The 14,801-nt window shown below is 56.1% G+C and overlaps 3 protein-coding genes across 4 annotated transcripts in view; 1 reads left to right on the top strand and 2 right to left on the bottom strand.

Moving 5' to 3' along the window:
• Positions 1-2,176, top strand: part of ASB2 (ankyrin repeat and SOCS box containing 2) — a 30,904-nt gene extending 28,728 nt beyond the window's left edge. Inside the window, exon 9 of the mRNA XM_024757866.1 lies at positions 1,502-2,176. Coding sequence (XP_024613634.1) covers positions 1,502-1,638 — 137 coding nt within the window. The 3' untranslated portion in view covers positions 1,639-2,176. The remainder of the gene's footprint in view (positions 1-1,501) is intronic.
• A 4,315-nt stretch (positions 2,177-6,491) lies between these two features.
• Positions 6,492-8,714, bottom strand: FAM181A (family with sequence similarity 181 member A). 2 transcript variants are annotated; one of them, XM_024760104.1, is made up of 2 exons: positions 8,609-8,714; positions 6,492-7,895 (listed from the first exon to the last, which is right to left on the bottom strand). In XM_024760104.1, the coding sequence occupies exon 2, from the start codon at positions 7,807-7,809 to the stop codon at positions 6,931-6,933; it is 879 nt and encodes a 292-aa protein (XP_024615872.1). In that variant the 5' UTR covers positions 7,810-7,895; positions 8,609-8,714; the 3' UTR covers positions 6,492-6,930. The 2 variants fall into 2 exon arrangements, with proteins under 2 accessions (XP_024615872.1, XP_024615864.1); XM_024760096.1 differs by lacking the exon at positions 8,609-8,714 and adding an exon at positions 8,384-8,489 and having other exon boundaries at positions 6,931-7,895.
• The window catches only part of LOC112408274 (splicing factor 3A subunit 2-like), a 50,134-nt gene continuing 43,833 nt past the window's right edge, over positions 8,501-14,801 (bottom strand). Inside the window, 2 exon segments of the mRNA XM_024757858.1 lie at positions 8,501-8,762; positions 10,105-10,217. Of these exon segments, the coding sequence (XP_024613626.1) occupies positions 8,501-8,762; positions 10,105-10,217 (375 nt within the window).

Raw genomic sequence — 14,801 nt, 5'->3', positions numbered from 1 at the left:
GGAGGGTGGGATGGACTTGCCCACTCACTGGGAACTCTAGATGCTCGATAAACAAACGTTCCTTGAATTAATGAATAATTGGTTGCCATCACCGTGACTGGCCACTAGAGGCCACTAGAGAATAGAGCGGTCCTTGCTTAGATGTCGTCCCACCTCTCACTGTCCCCTCCTCAAGCCCTGCCTGGGAAGGGTAATTTCCAACTAAACTGTGTCCATGGGAAAAAAATATGCTGAACCCTTTAGTGTGCTACAAACATTTATTAACAGGAAGAACAAATAGTTCTTAACCAATACTTCTTCCGGTTACTTTAAAGCCCACCCTCCATCTGCGAAACACTTTCCCACGTGCGTTTTCATTTAATGCTGTGACGTTGACATCAGAGACTCCAAAGCCAGCCAGGATACCAGCCCTGGTGGCCCTGTGTCCTTTGCCTACCCAGTGGACTTTTGCCTCCCCACAAGCTCAGACTTCATTCAGCCGAGAGCAGGGCTGAGCACCCCAGAGGGCAGCCTCTGTCCTGAGATCAGAGGGCAGCGGAAGTGTCAGCAGGGCCGTGATGGGGCAGCTAGTGAGACAGCCCTGCAGCTGGCTGGCCTCCCCCCACTCCCCCCACATTCCTGCTGCACCCTGATCTTCCCTGAGTGGCGGTGGCCTCTTTGGCTTGGCACTGCTACTTCCCCTGCCTGGAATGCCCTGCCTCCCTCCCTCACTCACCCGGCAGATTCCTACCCACCCATCAGGACCCTGCTCAGATGTGCCATCTGGTGCGGAAGCCTTTCCCCAAAGCTCCTGAGTGGGTACCCCTGCATCTCTGGCCCGAGCACGGGGCCAGCCACAGTGAAGGGGTCAGCATGTGTTTGTTGAATGAATGAATGGCATTCTTTGATTCAGCAAATACCTACCCTGTTCCCAGGGCTGAAATGAATTACTAGATGCATCAGGCTCTGCTCTTACCTCTCTCTCCCGCTCCCCCTGCCCCCGAGCTGAGAAAACTCCACTGAATGAGGTATCCCGGGGGCCTCCTGGAGGAGGCAGCCCGGTAGGATTCTGGGACCTGCTGGAAGCTGCCCAGTCCCTGCCCCTTGACCCTGACTTCTCTGCACCCCCCAGAGCCCAGAGCTGAATTCCATGCATGGGGGCACTTAAGAGGTCATATTTGCTAAGGCTGTGGGGAGGGGCGGGCTCTGGGCTGGTGTGTAGAGGAGGGGGCACAGGACAAAGGAAATGCCAGTTCTAGTCCCAGGTGTGATCCCCGCTAAGCCCTCACCTGTAAAATGGGTTTGGTACCTGCCCTACTACTTCCCTGGGCTGTGCAGACGAATGCGGGGTGACGTCTTTTCAGTTGGCAGGGGCCGGGGTTATGGAGCATGGGGGTAGTCCAGACACCCGCTCTCTTAGCCAGCTACGTGGGTTGGCTACTTCCCACAAACCAGGGGTCACAGATGCAAACCCTCTGCCGGTTGCAAATGGCGAATCAGCATCTCTCTCTCCTTTTTCCAGAACCTCCAAGACCCCTGGCTCACCTTTGCCGGCTGCAAGTTCGAAAAGCCATTGGGAAATACCGTATAAAACTCTTGGACACGTTGCCACTCCCAGGCAGGCTGATTAGATACCTGAAATATGAGAACACCCAGTAACTGGGGTACGTGGAGGAGGAGTGGTTCCTCAGACTGCTTCACTGAGTGTCAGGACAGCAGTGGCCCCAAATCCAAGGGGACCTGGTGACAGACGAGGCTGTGGGCTGCCTCCGTTTCAGCGGGGGTAGTGCCGTGATCTCACCGGTCTCTGGGCCAGAGCTTTGCCCAGGGCAGAGGACAGAATGTGTCAAGTAGGAGAAGAACCATGTTTGTTTTCAAATGGACGAGGAGATCCCCAACCTTCTCTGCCATCAGGGATGGCAGAAGGCTCCATTCCTGGGGCCAGGAGATGGGACCAGGGCAGAACTTGGGGTGGTCTGGGGAAGGCAGGGGCCAGCAGGGAAGCCCTGGCGCCACCTCTGGGCTGTGGCTGGAGAGCTTTCGGGGGTGAGTCTGTCTTTCCCAGACAGCCTTGCTGCAGAGTGTCCCTGTGCCCCTCCCCCTTTGCTCTGGGAAACTCTCCACTTGACTCTGAGCTCTCTCCCCAAAGGTGTGGCCCAGGGGAGTGGGGCGGGGAGACCTCGGTCCCAGAGGGCTTCCTTAGGTACAATAAATGTTGCACAGATGGTGCCCTGCCCGGTGAAGTCCCTTTTGCCAGACCCCTCCGGGGCCTCAGGTCCTTAGCCCAGCTCCTGGCAGGAGTGGGGGAGGAGCAGGTGCTGGGACAGGGCACATGGACCCCTGATAATGTCACTTTGGTTTGGGCTTCTGAAAGGCCCAAGGGAATGTGTCCTTCATTCACCAGAAGAGACCTGACAGCCCCAGGAGAGGGGGCAGCTTCCTGCCCTGTGGTTGGAGTAGCCAAGGTTGGCTTTTCTCTCCCGGTTCAGTTGTCACGGAAACTGGAGCTTCATCACAAACAGGGTCTCAGATCCTACAAGTCTCCTGACACCTGGGCTTGTCCTATACACGTGTCCCCTGGCACTGTCTTCACGTCTTACCCATTTTGCTACAAAAGCTGAGATACTGGGAAAAACCATTCAAATACCGGCTCCTGTGAGCAAACGCCGGAGGGATGGACATCGTCAGCCCTTGCAAAGGCACCACACTTGAGAGACAGGAAGCCTCGTGCCCCCCATTGCATCCTTCTGTCCTCACGTGGGTGCGGGAGGAGTCCGGCAGGAGCTGCGAGCCCATTTGGGGTGGTGCAGGTGAGAGAGCTGAGGTCTGGCCCGGCTATAGTGCTTTCTCGCCGTCTGTGTCCCGCTCGGCTCGCGGAGATTGCCTTGTTTCCATGGAAGTCCCAGTGACTCATAGGCGCTGCCTTCCCTGACTGGTTAAAGCCACTCAGGTGACACCAGAGCAGGTGACCTTCCTCAGAGTCTGCTCCGGCCCCCGCCCCAGGAGAGGCTTCAGTGAGGTCAGACGGAGTTTCTGGCTTTTGGCAAACAAGCAGCTGGGCAGGTTCTGGGAGCACTGGTCCCAGGCTGGCTCTGCTGTCGGCTCACTCCTCTGGGGCCTCAGGTTGCCATCCTTGTGGCCCCTGGTGGCCTTGCTGGCTCTGACACGCTGGCTTGCCATGGAACCAGTAAGTCCCAGTGTCTTCCTGAAGAGGATGAGTCTGACAAATGACACCTCCCAGCCAGGAGTCAGAGGGGACTAGGCCACATCTTGCCCACTCCCTCCTGGTACAGGAGGGAAAACAGGCCCAGAGAGGGGAAGGGACTTGCCTGGGTACACACAGCAAATCCCCGGGATTCCAGCCCAGCAGTGCTTGGCTAGAGTCCCATGCTGTCTTGCTTCAGAGATCCTGAGGAAATATCGAAGGAAACCTGCGTCCTCCCAGACTGGGGATGTTCAACCCCAGGGTCCCAGGGGAAGGGGCCAAGGCGGGCTCAGTGCATAGCCAACGGAAAGCCCTGACTGAAGAATGCCTTTGCTGACCTGGGAGCCAGAGGGGGTGGCAGTCAATGATGGGACAGAGAAGAAAGGTGCTGTTTGGGGGCATTTGGGGTGGGGCTGGGTATCAGGCAAAACTCTCAAACCTACAGCACTTCTCAGGTCGCCTTATGTCCTAGAGGGTCCTAACAGGCAGGGGCCACAGGCATTGGGCAGGATGGGGACGCTGGTCTGAGGGAGGTCTCCCCTGGAGGAGGTGAGTCTTGAGGAGGTGGTGGGAGATGTGGGAAGGGAGAGCTCAGCCCCTGGATTCAGCATCAGCACCGTTTATTTGTAGGATGTGGGGCCCGGCTTGGGAGGCACAGGAGTCGCCTTGGGTTCTTAGAATATTGATGTACGTCCATACCAGTCAGTCGCAGCCACTGGTCAGAGCCCCTCCACTCCAGTGCCTTGCCCAGCCCCGCACCTCCGAATCACCCAGCAGCTAAAGCGTAAATGCCCTGCTTCCCCCTGGGGGGTCGGTTCTGAGTCGTCAGTGCTCACACTGAGCCAGTGGTTCCGTTTTTTGACCATCTCTGCTGTCAAGAGGACTGTACAGACACCACTCCTGTGCTTATCCAGCTCCTGGGAAGACGTCAGCCTCAGAGGTGTCTAGACAGCATCACCAAACAGTAAACGTCCTGACAAGTGTCTTCATTTCGTGAGCAGGGGCACATTTGACCCAGTGCTGGAGATCTGAGCCTGTGAGCAGGAGATGAGTTCCTGGGTTTCATGTTGAGACAACACCATTCACTTCTTGGTTAGGGAAGCAGCTGCTCCTGCTACAGCGGCTGTTTTTTGTTTCTTTGTTTTTAATACTGAAGTTTTCCAAGTTGTGTTTTTCCCCAACTTGCTTCGACGTGGAAAATCACGGTGTCGGGTGCTTCTGTTGAGTGGCACCTTAGTAAAGGTTTCTGCTTCCAGACAAGGCTTTCAGAATTTGAATTAAGGCACTTCCAGGTATCCCCTGGGAAAGGTTGAGCCCCAGAGGAGCTGTGGGGACCCAGGCCCGGTGTACTCGAGCAGCACCCCAAGAAAACATGCCTCCCAGAGCTGAGCTCCTTCTCCGAAGGAGTGCGGGCGGCTGGATGACCCGGGCACCCGTCCCCGTGGGTTGCCCACTCTATAAACAACACTGAAATGTCGGTGTGGAAGGACCTACAGACACCGTCAGATAACTAGGAGAGGTGACTTTGGGTTGGTGCAGCTTTCCATCCTTTGTGAAGTACTAGAGTGCCCGGCACTCACAGCATCCCCACAGCTACCCACGTGGCAGGTCTATTTTCAATCACAGTTTTTGGATGAGGACTTCTGGCACAGAGAGGGTAAGTAACTTGCCCAAGGTCACACAGCTAGCTGGTGGCAGGGCCCAGATTAGAGCTTTTAACACCCTGCTGTACAAGGTGGAGGGGCCGAGCCTCATCACAGTGGGTCCTGCAGGGCCTCTGTAATGATGTGCAGGTGGGGAGAGAAGGGGACATGCCTCCTCCAGGCCCCCTCTCTATTCTTTAAAACCAGAGCGGCCTGAGGCAAGGGCTCTGGCTGAGGACTCCCCACCGCATGAGCCAGAGAATAACTCAGGACAACCCTGCCGGCATCACGTGGCCTCATGGCTCTGACGTCCTCTGAGACCATCAGGCAGAAACCGCCAGAAACCCACCGGCTTCCCGGTGAAGCTGCCCCTCCATGTGGACGCCCCTCTCCAGGGGAATCCTGGAGTAAAAACAGGCAGGGTAGCAAGGGCCCTTAGCAATCACTAATCCTGGGACCTTGTGTTAGGAAGGATTCTGAGGCCATATCCGGGCCCCAACAGAGAGAGTATGTGACCAGTTGATGATACTTGCCTCGGACTCAGAAGTGGTGGGTGTATCTGTTTTCTATCTTTGATCTAGTCCCTGCTTTACAGAGGAGGAAACTGAGGCACGGAGCGGGCAGTAACTTGTTCAACAGTATGCTGTTGATTTGGGAGCCGTAGTCCCCAACCAGGCTGGTCCCCTGCACCTGTCCCGGTCGTGAGAACTGTGTTTTGATGAAATGAGCCGCTTAGCGCCCATGGCAGCCCCTACGCTCTCAGCCACGGAGCCACGCCACACACAGCAGCGCAGATCCTGGGCCAGTGTGAGGTGCGGGCCAGAGCACTGCCCCACCGACTGAGGTCTGCACAGGCATGTGGGTGATCCCTCGGGCTCTGGCTCTGCCGGCCCCCCACCTCCCAAGGCTGCTGGTTTGGGCACTATTGGGGCCAAACCAAGGGCCACTCCCCGCCACCAGTGTCCCCCTCTGTGCATTGTCACAGGCAGAGGCCCTCATCATTCCATCGGCAGGACACCTAGGGTGTGCCAGGGACTGCATCGGGCCCGGGAAGAGAGCCATTGGCAGGTAACCTAGGAATTTGAATGAGCTAGACATCATGATGGTGATGGTTTTGCCCATGCACATAGAACCAAAGACTATGTTGAAAAAAGGAGCAATTTGGTCAAACAGCCAGTTGTTTTGTCCACAAGGGGCTCTGCTCCTGCTTGGTCTTGGCCCAGTCTCTGCCCTGAGGCTGTGATTGGAGTGGAAGGTACTGCAGAGGGAACCATTCTCATCCCACCCCTCATCCTGCAGGCGGGGCAGAGAGGCCCCAAGAGGAAGGCTCCAGCCCCACATCGCACGGCAGAGCCAGGAGCACAGGTCCCCCTGCCCTGGTCCCAGCCTCCCTATTCTCTAGAGCAGTCTGGACCCTCTGGGTAGCCACACCTTCCCCGCTCTGTGCTCTGGCGTGGGGAATCAGAGACTCCTTTCCCGTGAACTGTCTCTACCCTCCTTCCTTGGAATTGAGCGGTTGGGCCCCAGTGCCCATCCCCAGACATCACAGAGGTCTCTGGGCCACTCCAGGCTTCCCCCACAGCCTCTGTAGGTGGCCCTCCATCTGGGCCAGCTAGCATGTCCTAGGCCTGGGGACCATTCAACTTCATGGACCCAAGATGTGAAAACTGCAAAAGGAATGTCTTTATTCTTTTAGCCGTCTTAATATTTACAAAGAACAAGAAGAACAGAACTGAGATTGGCTTCCACAGTGGGTGGTAGATGCACAGGTGCGTAACTCTGGCTTTTGGAACGGCTGGCAGGCCAGAGCAATGCCCCGCCGACTGAGGTCTGCACAGGCCTGCAGGTGATCTGTCGGGCTCTGGCCCGGGTGGAGAGGGGCCGGCCGAGCCCGGCTCCACCGCTCCCAAGGCTGCAAGGGCTGGCTGGGCAACTGCCTGAGAAGCCCCTGCCCCGATCCTGCCCTCCCCCTCCCCCCCACACACAAAGGGAAGGCTCTCAAGAGGCTACACCACTGCCCAGCCCACTGCTCACCAGGAGAGCTCCCGGGGTCTCCAACACCCCTGCAGGCCAGCGGTGGGGACCAAGACCCTCCCAGCCCGGCTAGAGGTAGCCAAAGACGTTGAAGATGGGCGGGGGCATGGCCGGCTTGGTGGGAATAGGCTTCAGAACCACGGGTCTGTACACTTTCTGCCCGGGGCCTTCCACATCCTTGCAGAAGTGGGCCAGCTCGCCAGGGGCAGCCGAGCTTTTCCGCCAGAGGCCCAGGCTGGGGAGCGGGCTCTGAGGCAAGGCCCCTGGAGGGCCTGGGTAGATGGGCTGTCCATGGTACTGGAAGGGGCAGCAGCTCCAGGCATTGACACGGCCCACCAGGGAGACCCCAGGCATCTTGAGTGGCTCCTTTTCAGCGGGTGCCCTTGGGGATGCGGGCACTGGGGCTGTCTCGGGCCCCAGGGGCTCCAAGCCCTTGCAGTGTTTCTTACCCTCATAGGGAGGTCCCTCCCTGGGGCCCAGTCCCCCCTCCAACCCCACGGGGTAGCTTTGGGTGGGCCGTGGCTCTTCCCAGAAGGAAGCCGGCAGCTGTCTTTTCCTCATGGGCACCTGGCCAGGCCTGGCAGCTTCTGGATCCGGCCCGTGTAAGGTCTGCTCCTTAGAGAGACATTCCTCCCTGTAGGGGTTCCCCAACGCCTTCTCCTTGCAGCACCCACCCCCGCCGGGGCTGGAACTGTGGCCAGAATCGAGGGGCAGCCTCCCAGGCCGGTCCTCGGACCCCCTTTTCAGGTGAGGCTCGGCCCCTCTGCCGGGGAGGCCCCGCGGGAGCCGGGAATACTTCTGGGAGAAGCGTTTGAGCTGCTTCTGCAGGTACTTGCGGTGGTCCACCGAGCGGCGGCAGGGTGCAGACTTGTCCAGGGCCGCCTTGATGTCACTGGATGCCAGGTTCACAAAGTTCAGCAGCATCTTCACGTCGCTGTCGGATGCCATCACCAGGGGACCGCTGCACGGGGCTTTCCATGAAGAGGGCGGCTCTGCAGGCGGCTGGCGGCTCCAGGGAAGGGCACGGAGCTGACCTGGAGGGACACAGCAGCCGTTGGAGTCTCTCTGAGCAACCATACTCAGCCCTCCCCAGAGGCCACATGGTTGCAGACAGTGGTGCTCACCGCAACACCCCTCAGCCCTGGACAGAGTCCTGGGTCGTGGGACGCTCATTCAGGCCTCTAAGCATTCCCAGCGCATCTGCGCTGCACAAACACGTTCCGTCTTCTTGGGTCTGTTGCCCTGCACACGCAGCCGAGGCTCAGAGAGGTCGGGCGACTTGCCCAAGGCGACCCAGCCACAAGTGGCATTGCTGGGGCTGGAGCCCACTGTGTCTCCCACATACCACGCCGCCGGCATCCACAACCTGCCAGCAAGGTTTTCATTCTCTGAGCCGAGGCAACCGCTCCACTTTAAGGCGAGGCCAAGCCCCCTGTCTCCCCGGCGGTGCCCTCCTCCTCCCTCCCCCGCCCCCAGCCCTGCTAGCATCCACCCCCCTCCTCAGTCCCCACGCTCCACCCACAGTTCTCACGCAGGACAGGCAGGACCCCCGTCTGGCACTCAAGCCGAGGCCTGCCTGGCAGGCTGATCGCAGGCTGTGGGCAGCAGGGACTCCCCCGTAGGAGCATCTGCAGCAATTTCATGCCTCCTCGGCCGCCGCCCGCAGCACCTCGCCCCTCCCCCAGACCCCAGCCTGCCCCACGTCCCCACGCAGTGGGGCCTGAGACGCCTGCACCTCCACACTGACCGAGGGTGCGGGGCCCCGGGCCCCGCCGAGGCGGCCCGGCAGGTTCCCCGCCGCAGACCTGGGCCAGGCCCGGCGCGGCCGGCGAGCTCCGTGGTCCGGCTGGAGGCAGTTGTGCAGCCCTCGAGCGGGCTGAATGGAGGACGAGTCCCCGGAGCTGGGGGGCCCCTCAGGCCAATCAGGAGCGCCTCTCCAGATACAAAGCATCCCAATCAGGCGGCAGCGCCCCGTTCCCACATTCTTTGCCGTCACAAATTGTCACCATGGGGACCATCACAAAAAAGACAGCTCCCAAATGCAATCATTTCCCGGTAAATTTCTACCCTTCAGCCCACTCTCCTTCTCGGCCTCCACGCCCCTCCTCCCCTTGACCTCGGTTCCCTGTTTTCTCGAGGGGGCGGGTTGTGTGTGTGCGCGCGCGCGCGCGTGCGCGCACGAGCGCGGGTATGTGTGTGTGTGTGTGCGCGCGCGCGCGCGCGCGCACGTTTAAAAAGTCCAAGATTGAGGAGGGGCTGGGCCCAGAAGAGATGGGCTGGCAAAGCTCCCCCAGACTCCAGGCCTACAGCTGCCATGCTCCAGTGCAGACAGACAATCGGATGGGGTGAGCCGGGGCGGGCTGCTTTCCCCGCTGTCCCTGAGTGTTGAGTGGCTCTCTCTGTTCTCTGTCTCCCTCTTTCCCTCTCTCCTCTGTCGTCTCTGTCTCCCCACCCCCTTCCCAAGGCATCGGGCGCTGGCAGGCCTGCGAGGGCGGGCAGCACACTGATGTTGGAGAGGTAGCCAGGGCAGGACTCTCTAACGAGGTGCTGGGATATCCATGGGAAGGGAGCTGGAGCTCTCAGGAATCTTGTCTTTATGTTTGCTTCCTCAATTGAGCTGCACAAAGCCTGAATTGCCCATTCAGTGCGGCCGGACAAAAGGTTGGCGTTGCACGGTCCCCTAGCATTTGTAGTCAAACAGTTAGGGACTTAAATCGAGTCGTCATGATGGAGAAAGAGGTGGACAAAGCCCATAGAATTGCCATCAGCAAACATTTTCCTGTGTCATATTAGCCAGTCTCCATGGCTCCCCCCGGCCTGGGGACAATGGCACAAGTTTGCACACTTGGCTTCTGTCACCGTGCCAACGCTGGCGGGGCCGCAAGCAGGGCCGCTCTGAGCAGGCAAGGGAGCCTACAGCCAGCCCCTGGCCCTGCCCACTGACGGCCCAGGGGGAAGGTGAGGCCGCAGGCGGAGGGAAGCTGCCTGGGAAATGCTGATGGGCGAGGCCTCCATGCCAGCCAGCTGGGTGGGCCCCCACCATCCCACATTCTGCCTCTTCTCTCCCCTCCTCCTTTCCTTCCTCTTCCTTTCTTTTCCCCCTTTCCTCTGCCACCTTCTCCTCCTGTCCCTAGCCAGCTGACACCAACCCACACCTTGACATACAACCTATAATGCCAAGGACTCCTCTCCAAGGCTCCCACTCCCCCAGACTGGGAGCACTGGCAGGGCAGGAGGACTTACCCGGGAGTGGTGGTCCCACCCCCTCCTGCTGGCCAATAGGCAGCCACCGCCAGCACGAGGCGCCTGCCCACAGCACTGGGCTCCAAGCCGCCTCCTCTGTGGCCTGAGAGTCTCTACAGGCAGAATGACGGGTTCGGAGGAGAATTCAGTTTAGGCATTTACGAGCCAGTGCCCTGTTCTCTATGCCCTCTTCCCCTGCTGCTGAGATGAAGGTGACCTTGGACCGGAGCATCCTGGATTATTGGCCCGTATCTGCAGCAGCGTCTGTGTGGCTGAGGGCTAAACCACTGTCATTGTAAACCCCTGAGATTTAGGGGTTACTTGTTTCTGCAGCATAACCCAGCCCACCCTGACTGGGAGAAGCAAGAAACACCCTTTCTGCTCCAAAATGCCCTGCACACACACGGCTGGAGAAAACACTCTAATGCCTGAGGTCACCAGGTTAGGCTCTGGAACTGCTCTCATCACGGTTCCCCGCTGCCTGCTGCCCGGTGGAGGCTGGGTCAGCCAGTCTGATGTGCGTTCCAGTTCCTCCATAAGCCAGCGCCGGCCCAGGAGACACCTTCTCCATTACTCTCTGCTGGGACACTGGCCCCATTCCTGCCTGGCCTCCCGCACACTCCGTGTCTGCTCCCGCCTGCCCCTCTCTCTGGAACGCCTTCTCCCTTCTAAGAGCATTGAGATGCTCTCGGGCCACTCTGCTCAGATCTCGGCTTCCTTTTAGACTCCAGGGCACCTGCGGTCACTCCAACCCACCTGATGCTGCCTGCCTGTGACAGCATCCCCTTGCTTTTCAGCCAGTAATGGACCCTCGTCCCCAGCAAGTCCCTGAGCTCCGTGGGAGTTGAGTCTGCATCTTTGAAACTCTCCAGAGCTCTCAACACTGGCTGTTCTTCCACCAAATGCTTTTTGAGGAAAGAGGGAAGGGAGGGAGAAAAACATGGGGTGAAGACAATCGATACTTGTAGGGCATCTGGTTCGCACTGAGATGCATGCACGTGCGCCGTCTCACGTGGCCCTGAGACGGCTCCGACGGTGTGCGTGTGGCCGTCACAGAGGAGGAGCACGAGGTGCAGTTACTTTCCCAAGGCCCCGCAGCTACTAACCGGCAGAACTTGAACTTGAAGCCAGGACTGTCTGTGTACAAAGCCCGTGTCAGTCCCACCAGCCCTCGCTGATTCCCTGAGCTGTCAGGAGGCCTCGCAGACCAGATTTTCTACATCAAGTCCTGGGTTCAGCTCTTGCATCCTTTCGTTGGAATGTGACTTTCAACTTCCGACTCAGGAACATGGGAGCCGTGGCTATCGGTGACCAGGCGAGGGGAGCGGGGCCAGCTGTGGCTTGAACTGTGGCCTGAAAACCTGGTCCACGGCCCCACGTGGACGCGGCCGCACCCCAGGCCTCAGGCCAGGCCTCTGGCGCTGCCGGTGACCCCTGCCAGGGAAGGCTTCTCCGTGATTTTCCAACGGGCCGTAAAGACAGGTGGAAAAACATCACTAATGATGATCGTGCTTCCCTCTAGAGAGTCCTTCCACGGTCATTCTCTCATTGGTCCCGGTCCTGTGCAGGGAGTGAATTGTTCTCCCTGTTTACAGCTGGTGACACACCCAAAGACAAGCCTCAGGCTTCTGCTTCTTGGGCCCAACTCAGGCAACCCTGTCCCCTCAGCATTCTTCAAGGCCCAGCTCAAGCATCCAGGAAGACTTCCACCTGCCAGCGTTGTATACGACACCGTCTCCCATCCCTCCATTTACAGATTCAAAGATGAAGTCTAACCTCCTTGGCTTAACACAAAAGGCCCTTTGGAATCTGACCCCTACTGGGGCCCAGCACAGAGTAGCTTCTCATTAAGTGTTTCATGAATTAAATACTTTGGCCATCCTACCGAATAGAATGTATCCTTTGGACTGGAAGCGACTGCTTCCTGTCTAGTGTTATTGTTCATTGCTTGCCCCACCCTCCCAGCCTTGCCTGGGCAAGCTCCACGAGAGCAGGGAGCTTGTCTGCCCGTTCATTTCTGTATCTCTGGTGCCTAGAATGGCCTTGGCACAGAGCAGGCCTTCATGACTGACCCTTGTGGCTGCCATGGTTGCACTCGATGAGAAATTGTGTGCTCCTTCCTTCTCGACTGTGTGTGCCTTGAAAGCAGGAAGCTCTTTTTCACAATTGCATCCCCCCGCACCACAGCAGGGGCTCTAGAAAGCTCTGTTGAAAGCAAGTGAGCTGTGCTGAATTGAACTTGAGGGTCCCGTCCCAACCATCTGCTGTCATTGCCATGGATCTCCTACATCCCAGTCGTGTTAACCCCGCCTCAAGTTTATCCACGCTATTCATCACGAGGGACTCCATTCGGTACCTACTATGTGCCAGGACCAGAGGGTGCAAGGATGGGCGCATTTCGCTTGCTTCCCTGTTCCCAAGGCAACTTACTGGCGGGGAGAGATCAACTTTGTCTTGATGATTAAGCATCCATCTTCGGGCCCATCCAGCGGTGAAACGAACGACACCCTAACTTTCCTTGGTTTCCCAAACAAACTACTAGGGACCACCCATCCAGAATCTCTGGATGTCATCTGACATGGTCCTCTTCTAGAGTTAGCTGACACCGGTGCAGCCTGAAACTGAAAAGCTAAAGGAGGCAGTGGGCCATGTCTTGTGCCAGCCCAGCCAGAGGGAACCTAGGGAGGTGATCTGGGGCAGTGCGCTTTCAAACTGCTTTTATGCAGAGAAGTCCATTAAGAAATAGTGTGTGGGAGTCCAACATGTAAAACAGTGACAGCAGCGTGTGGTGAGTACAGATTGATTTTGCACACACAAATGCATACTTTCTACTTATTTTGCAAACAGTGGATTAGAGCAAGGAGTCTGTTTTGATGACAGGGAATGTGAAAATAAGGGCCTGTAGATTACATTCTGACATCAGCTGTACTGTCCAGCAACCCCCGCTCAGGAAACGTACAGAGGCTACACTGGGGGCAAGGGCACAGTGGTCCAGCCAGCACCTCTGTGGATGTATGACGCGGACATCACAAGATGATTTATGTAACCTCCTTACATAATGGGAGTATTTCTATGAAAGACCAGCCTGAGGCTTGCTGTCAACTGTAATTAGGGCAGACGGGCTTCCTGTTTCCTTGTAACGGGAGGTGTCGGGTTGAAATTTGGCTGCTGGGCCGAGGGCTTCTGGCCTTGGCGACCTTGCCTCACAACTGAGGCTGAACATCAGTATGGCTGTTCCCTCAGAGCAGCTAGAGACCTCACGATGCCCTGGAGAAGTCACAGCCCAGCTCAGACAGTCCCTGTGTCCTGGGCCACAGCTCGACTGCAGTGACAGAGACAAATGTCAATGTGATCAAGTCCCATATTGGAAGTGATTTCACTGCATTATTATGAAGCCAGAAGGGAGACTGGCTTTGGAGATAAGACCTCTGAACTCTGCCCATACCTGGCTGTGTGATCTTGGACCAGTCACTCACCCTCTCTGGGCCTCAGTTTCCTGGCAGGATTACATTAGCAGCTCTCAGCCTCCATGTTGCACACATGGACATTGGTGTGTCACAAGTCAGTGTTATTTACAAACGTTCCAAACTTAGAAAGTCTGCTTTTTCCTAACATAAATTAGAGCAGATTCAGCATAATAAAATTAGGTGAACTCCTTTGCATTCTCTTGTGCTTTCTGGAAAGTTATATGAATGAGCAGATGAGTCTGAGGACCCAACTCTCCAGAAGAGAGGCTAGAGCCTCAAATTTTCATTCATCACATGGGTTCTCAGGAAGGGCAGGGTTCAGAGAAAGAATTTTATGTTGAATGAGGTGAGAGCAGACATCCGTGCCTTGTTCTTGGTCTTGGGGGAAAGCATTCAGTCTTTTACCATTAAGTATGATGTTAGCTATAGGATTTTTGTAGATGCCCTTTATCTGGTTGAGAAAGTTCTCCTCTATTCCTAATATGCAGAGAGTATTTTTTAAATCATGAATCAGTGTTGAATACTGTCAAATGATTTTTTTCATCAATTTATATGATCATGTGATTTTTCTTGTTTAGCCTATAGATATGGTGAATTATACTGGTAGATTTTCAGATATTGAACCAGCCTTGCATTCCTGGGAAAAACACTCCACTCAGTTAGGGTGTATAATTCTTTTCATATATTGCCGAATTTAATTTGCTAATATTTCGTTGGGGATTTTTTTTTTCTCTTCTCTATGTTCATTGTGTGTATTAGTCTATAGTTTTGTTTTTTGTACTGGTTTTGTCTGGTTTTGGCTTCGTGGTAACAATGGCCTCAGAAAATGAATTTGGCAGTGTTTCCAATTTTTTTTTCCTAGAAGAGTATAAAATTGGTGCTAATCCTTCAAATGTTTGGTAGGATTCTCCCATGAAAACATCTGGGCCTGAGGGTTTCTTTGGGGGAGGTTTTCAACTACAAACTCAATTTCCTTAATAGTAATAGGATTATTCAGACTATCTACTTCATATTGGATGAGCTTTAGTAGTTCGTAGTGTTTGAGGAATTGATCCATTTCATCTAAGTTGTTGAATTTATGTGCAAAGAGTCGTTCATAGTATTCCTTTATTATCATCTTGATGTCTGATGTTATCTGTAGTGCTATCTCATTTCATTCCTGATACTGGTGATTTGTGTCTCTTTTTTTGGTCAGCTTTGCTAGAGGTTTATCAATTTTGTTGATCTTTT

Source organism: Neophocaena asiaeorientalis, unplaced genomic scaffold (assembly GCF_003031525.2).
Source record: "Neophocaena asiaeorientalis asiaeorientalis breed wild unplaced genomic scaffold, Neophocaena_asiaeorientalis_V1.1 scaffold476, whole genome shotgun sequence".
In the NCBI taxonomy this organism is placed as follows: domain Eukaryota; kingdom Metazoa; phylum Chordata; class Mammalia; order Artiodactyla; family Phocoenidae; genus Neophocaena; species Neophocaena asiaeorientalis.
Note: the sequence above shows the minus strand (reverse complement) of the source record. Positions and strands in the feature narration are given on the sequence as shown.

Coding starts and splice junctions, on each gene's coding strand:
- FAM181A (XM_024760096.1), bottom strand. CDS start 8,489: ATGCTCCTACGGGGGAGTCCCTGCTGCCCACAGCCTGCGATCAGCCTG. Junction 7,896..8,383: donor GCCTGTCCTGCGTGAGAACT/GTGGGTGGAGCG, acceptor GTGTCCCTCCAG/GTCAGCTCCGTGCCCTTCCC.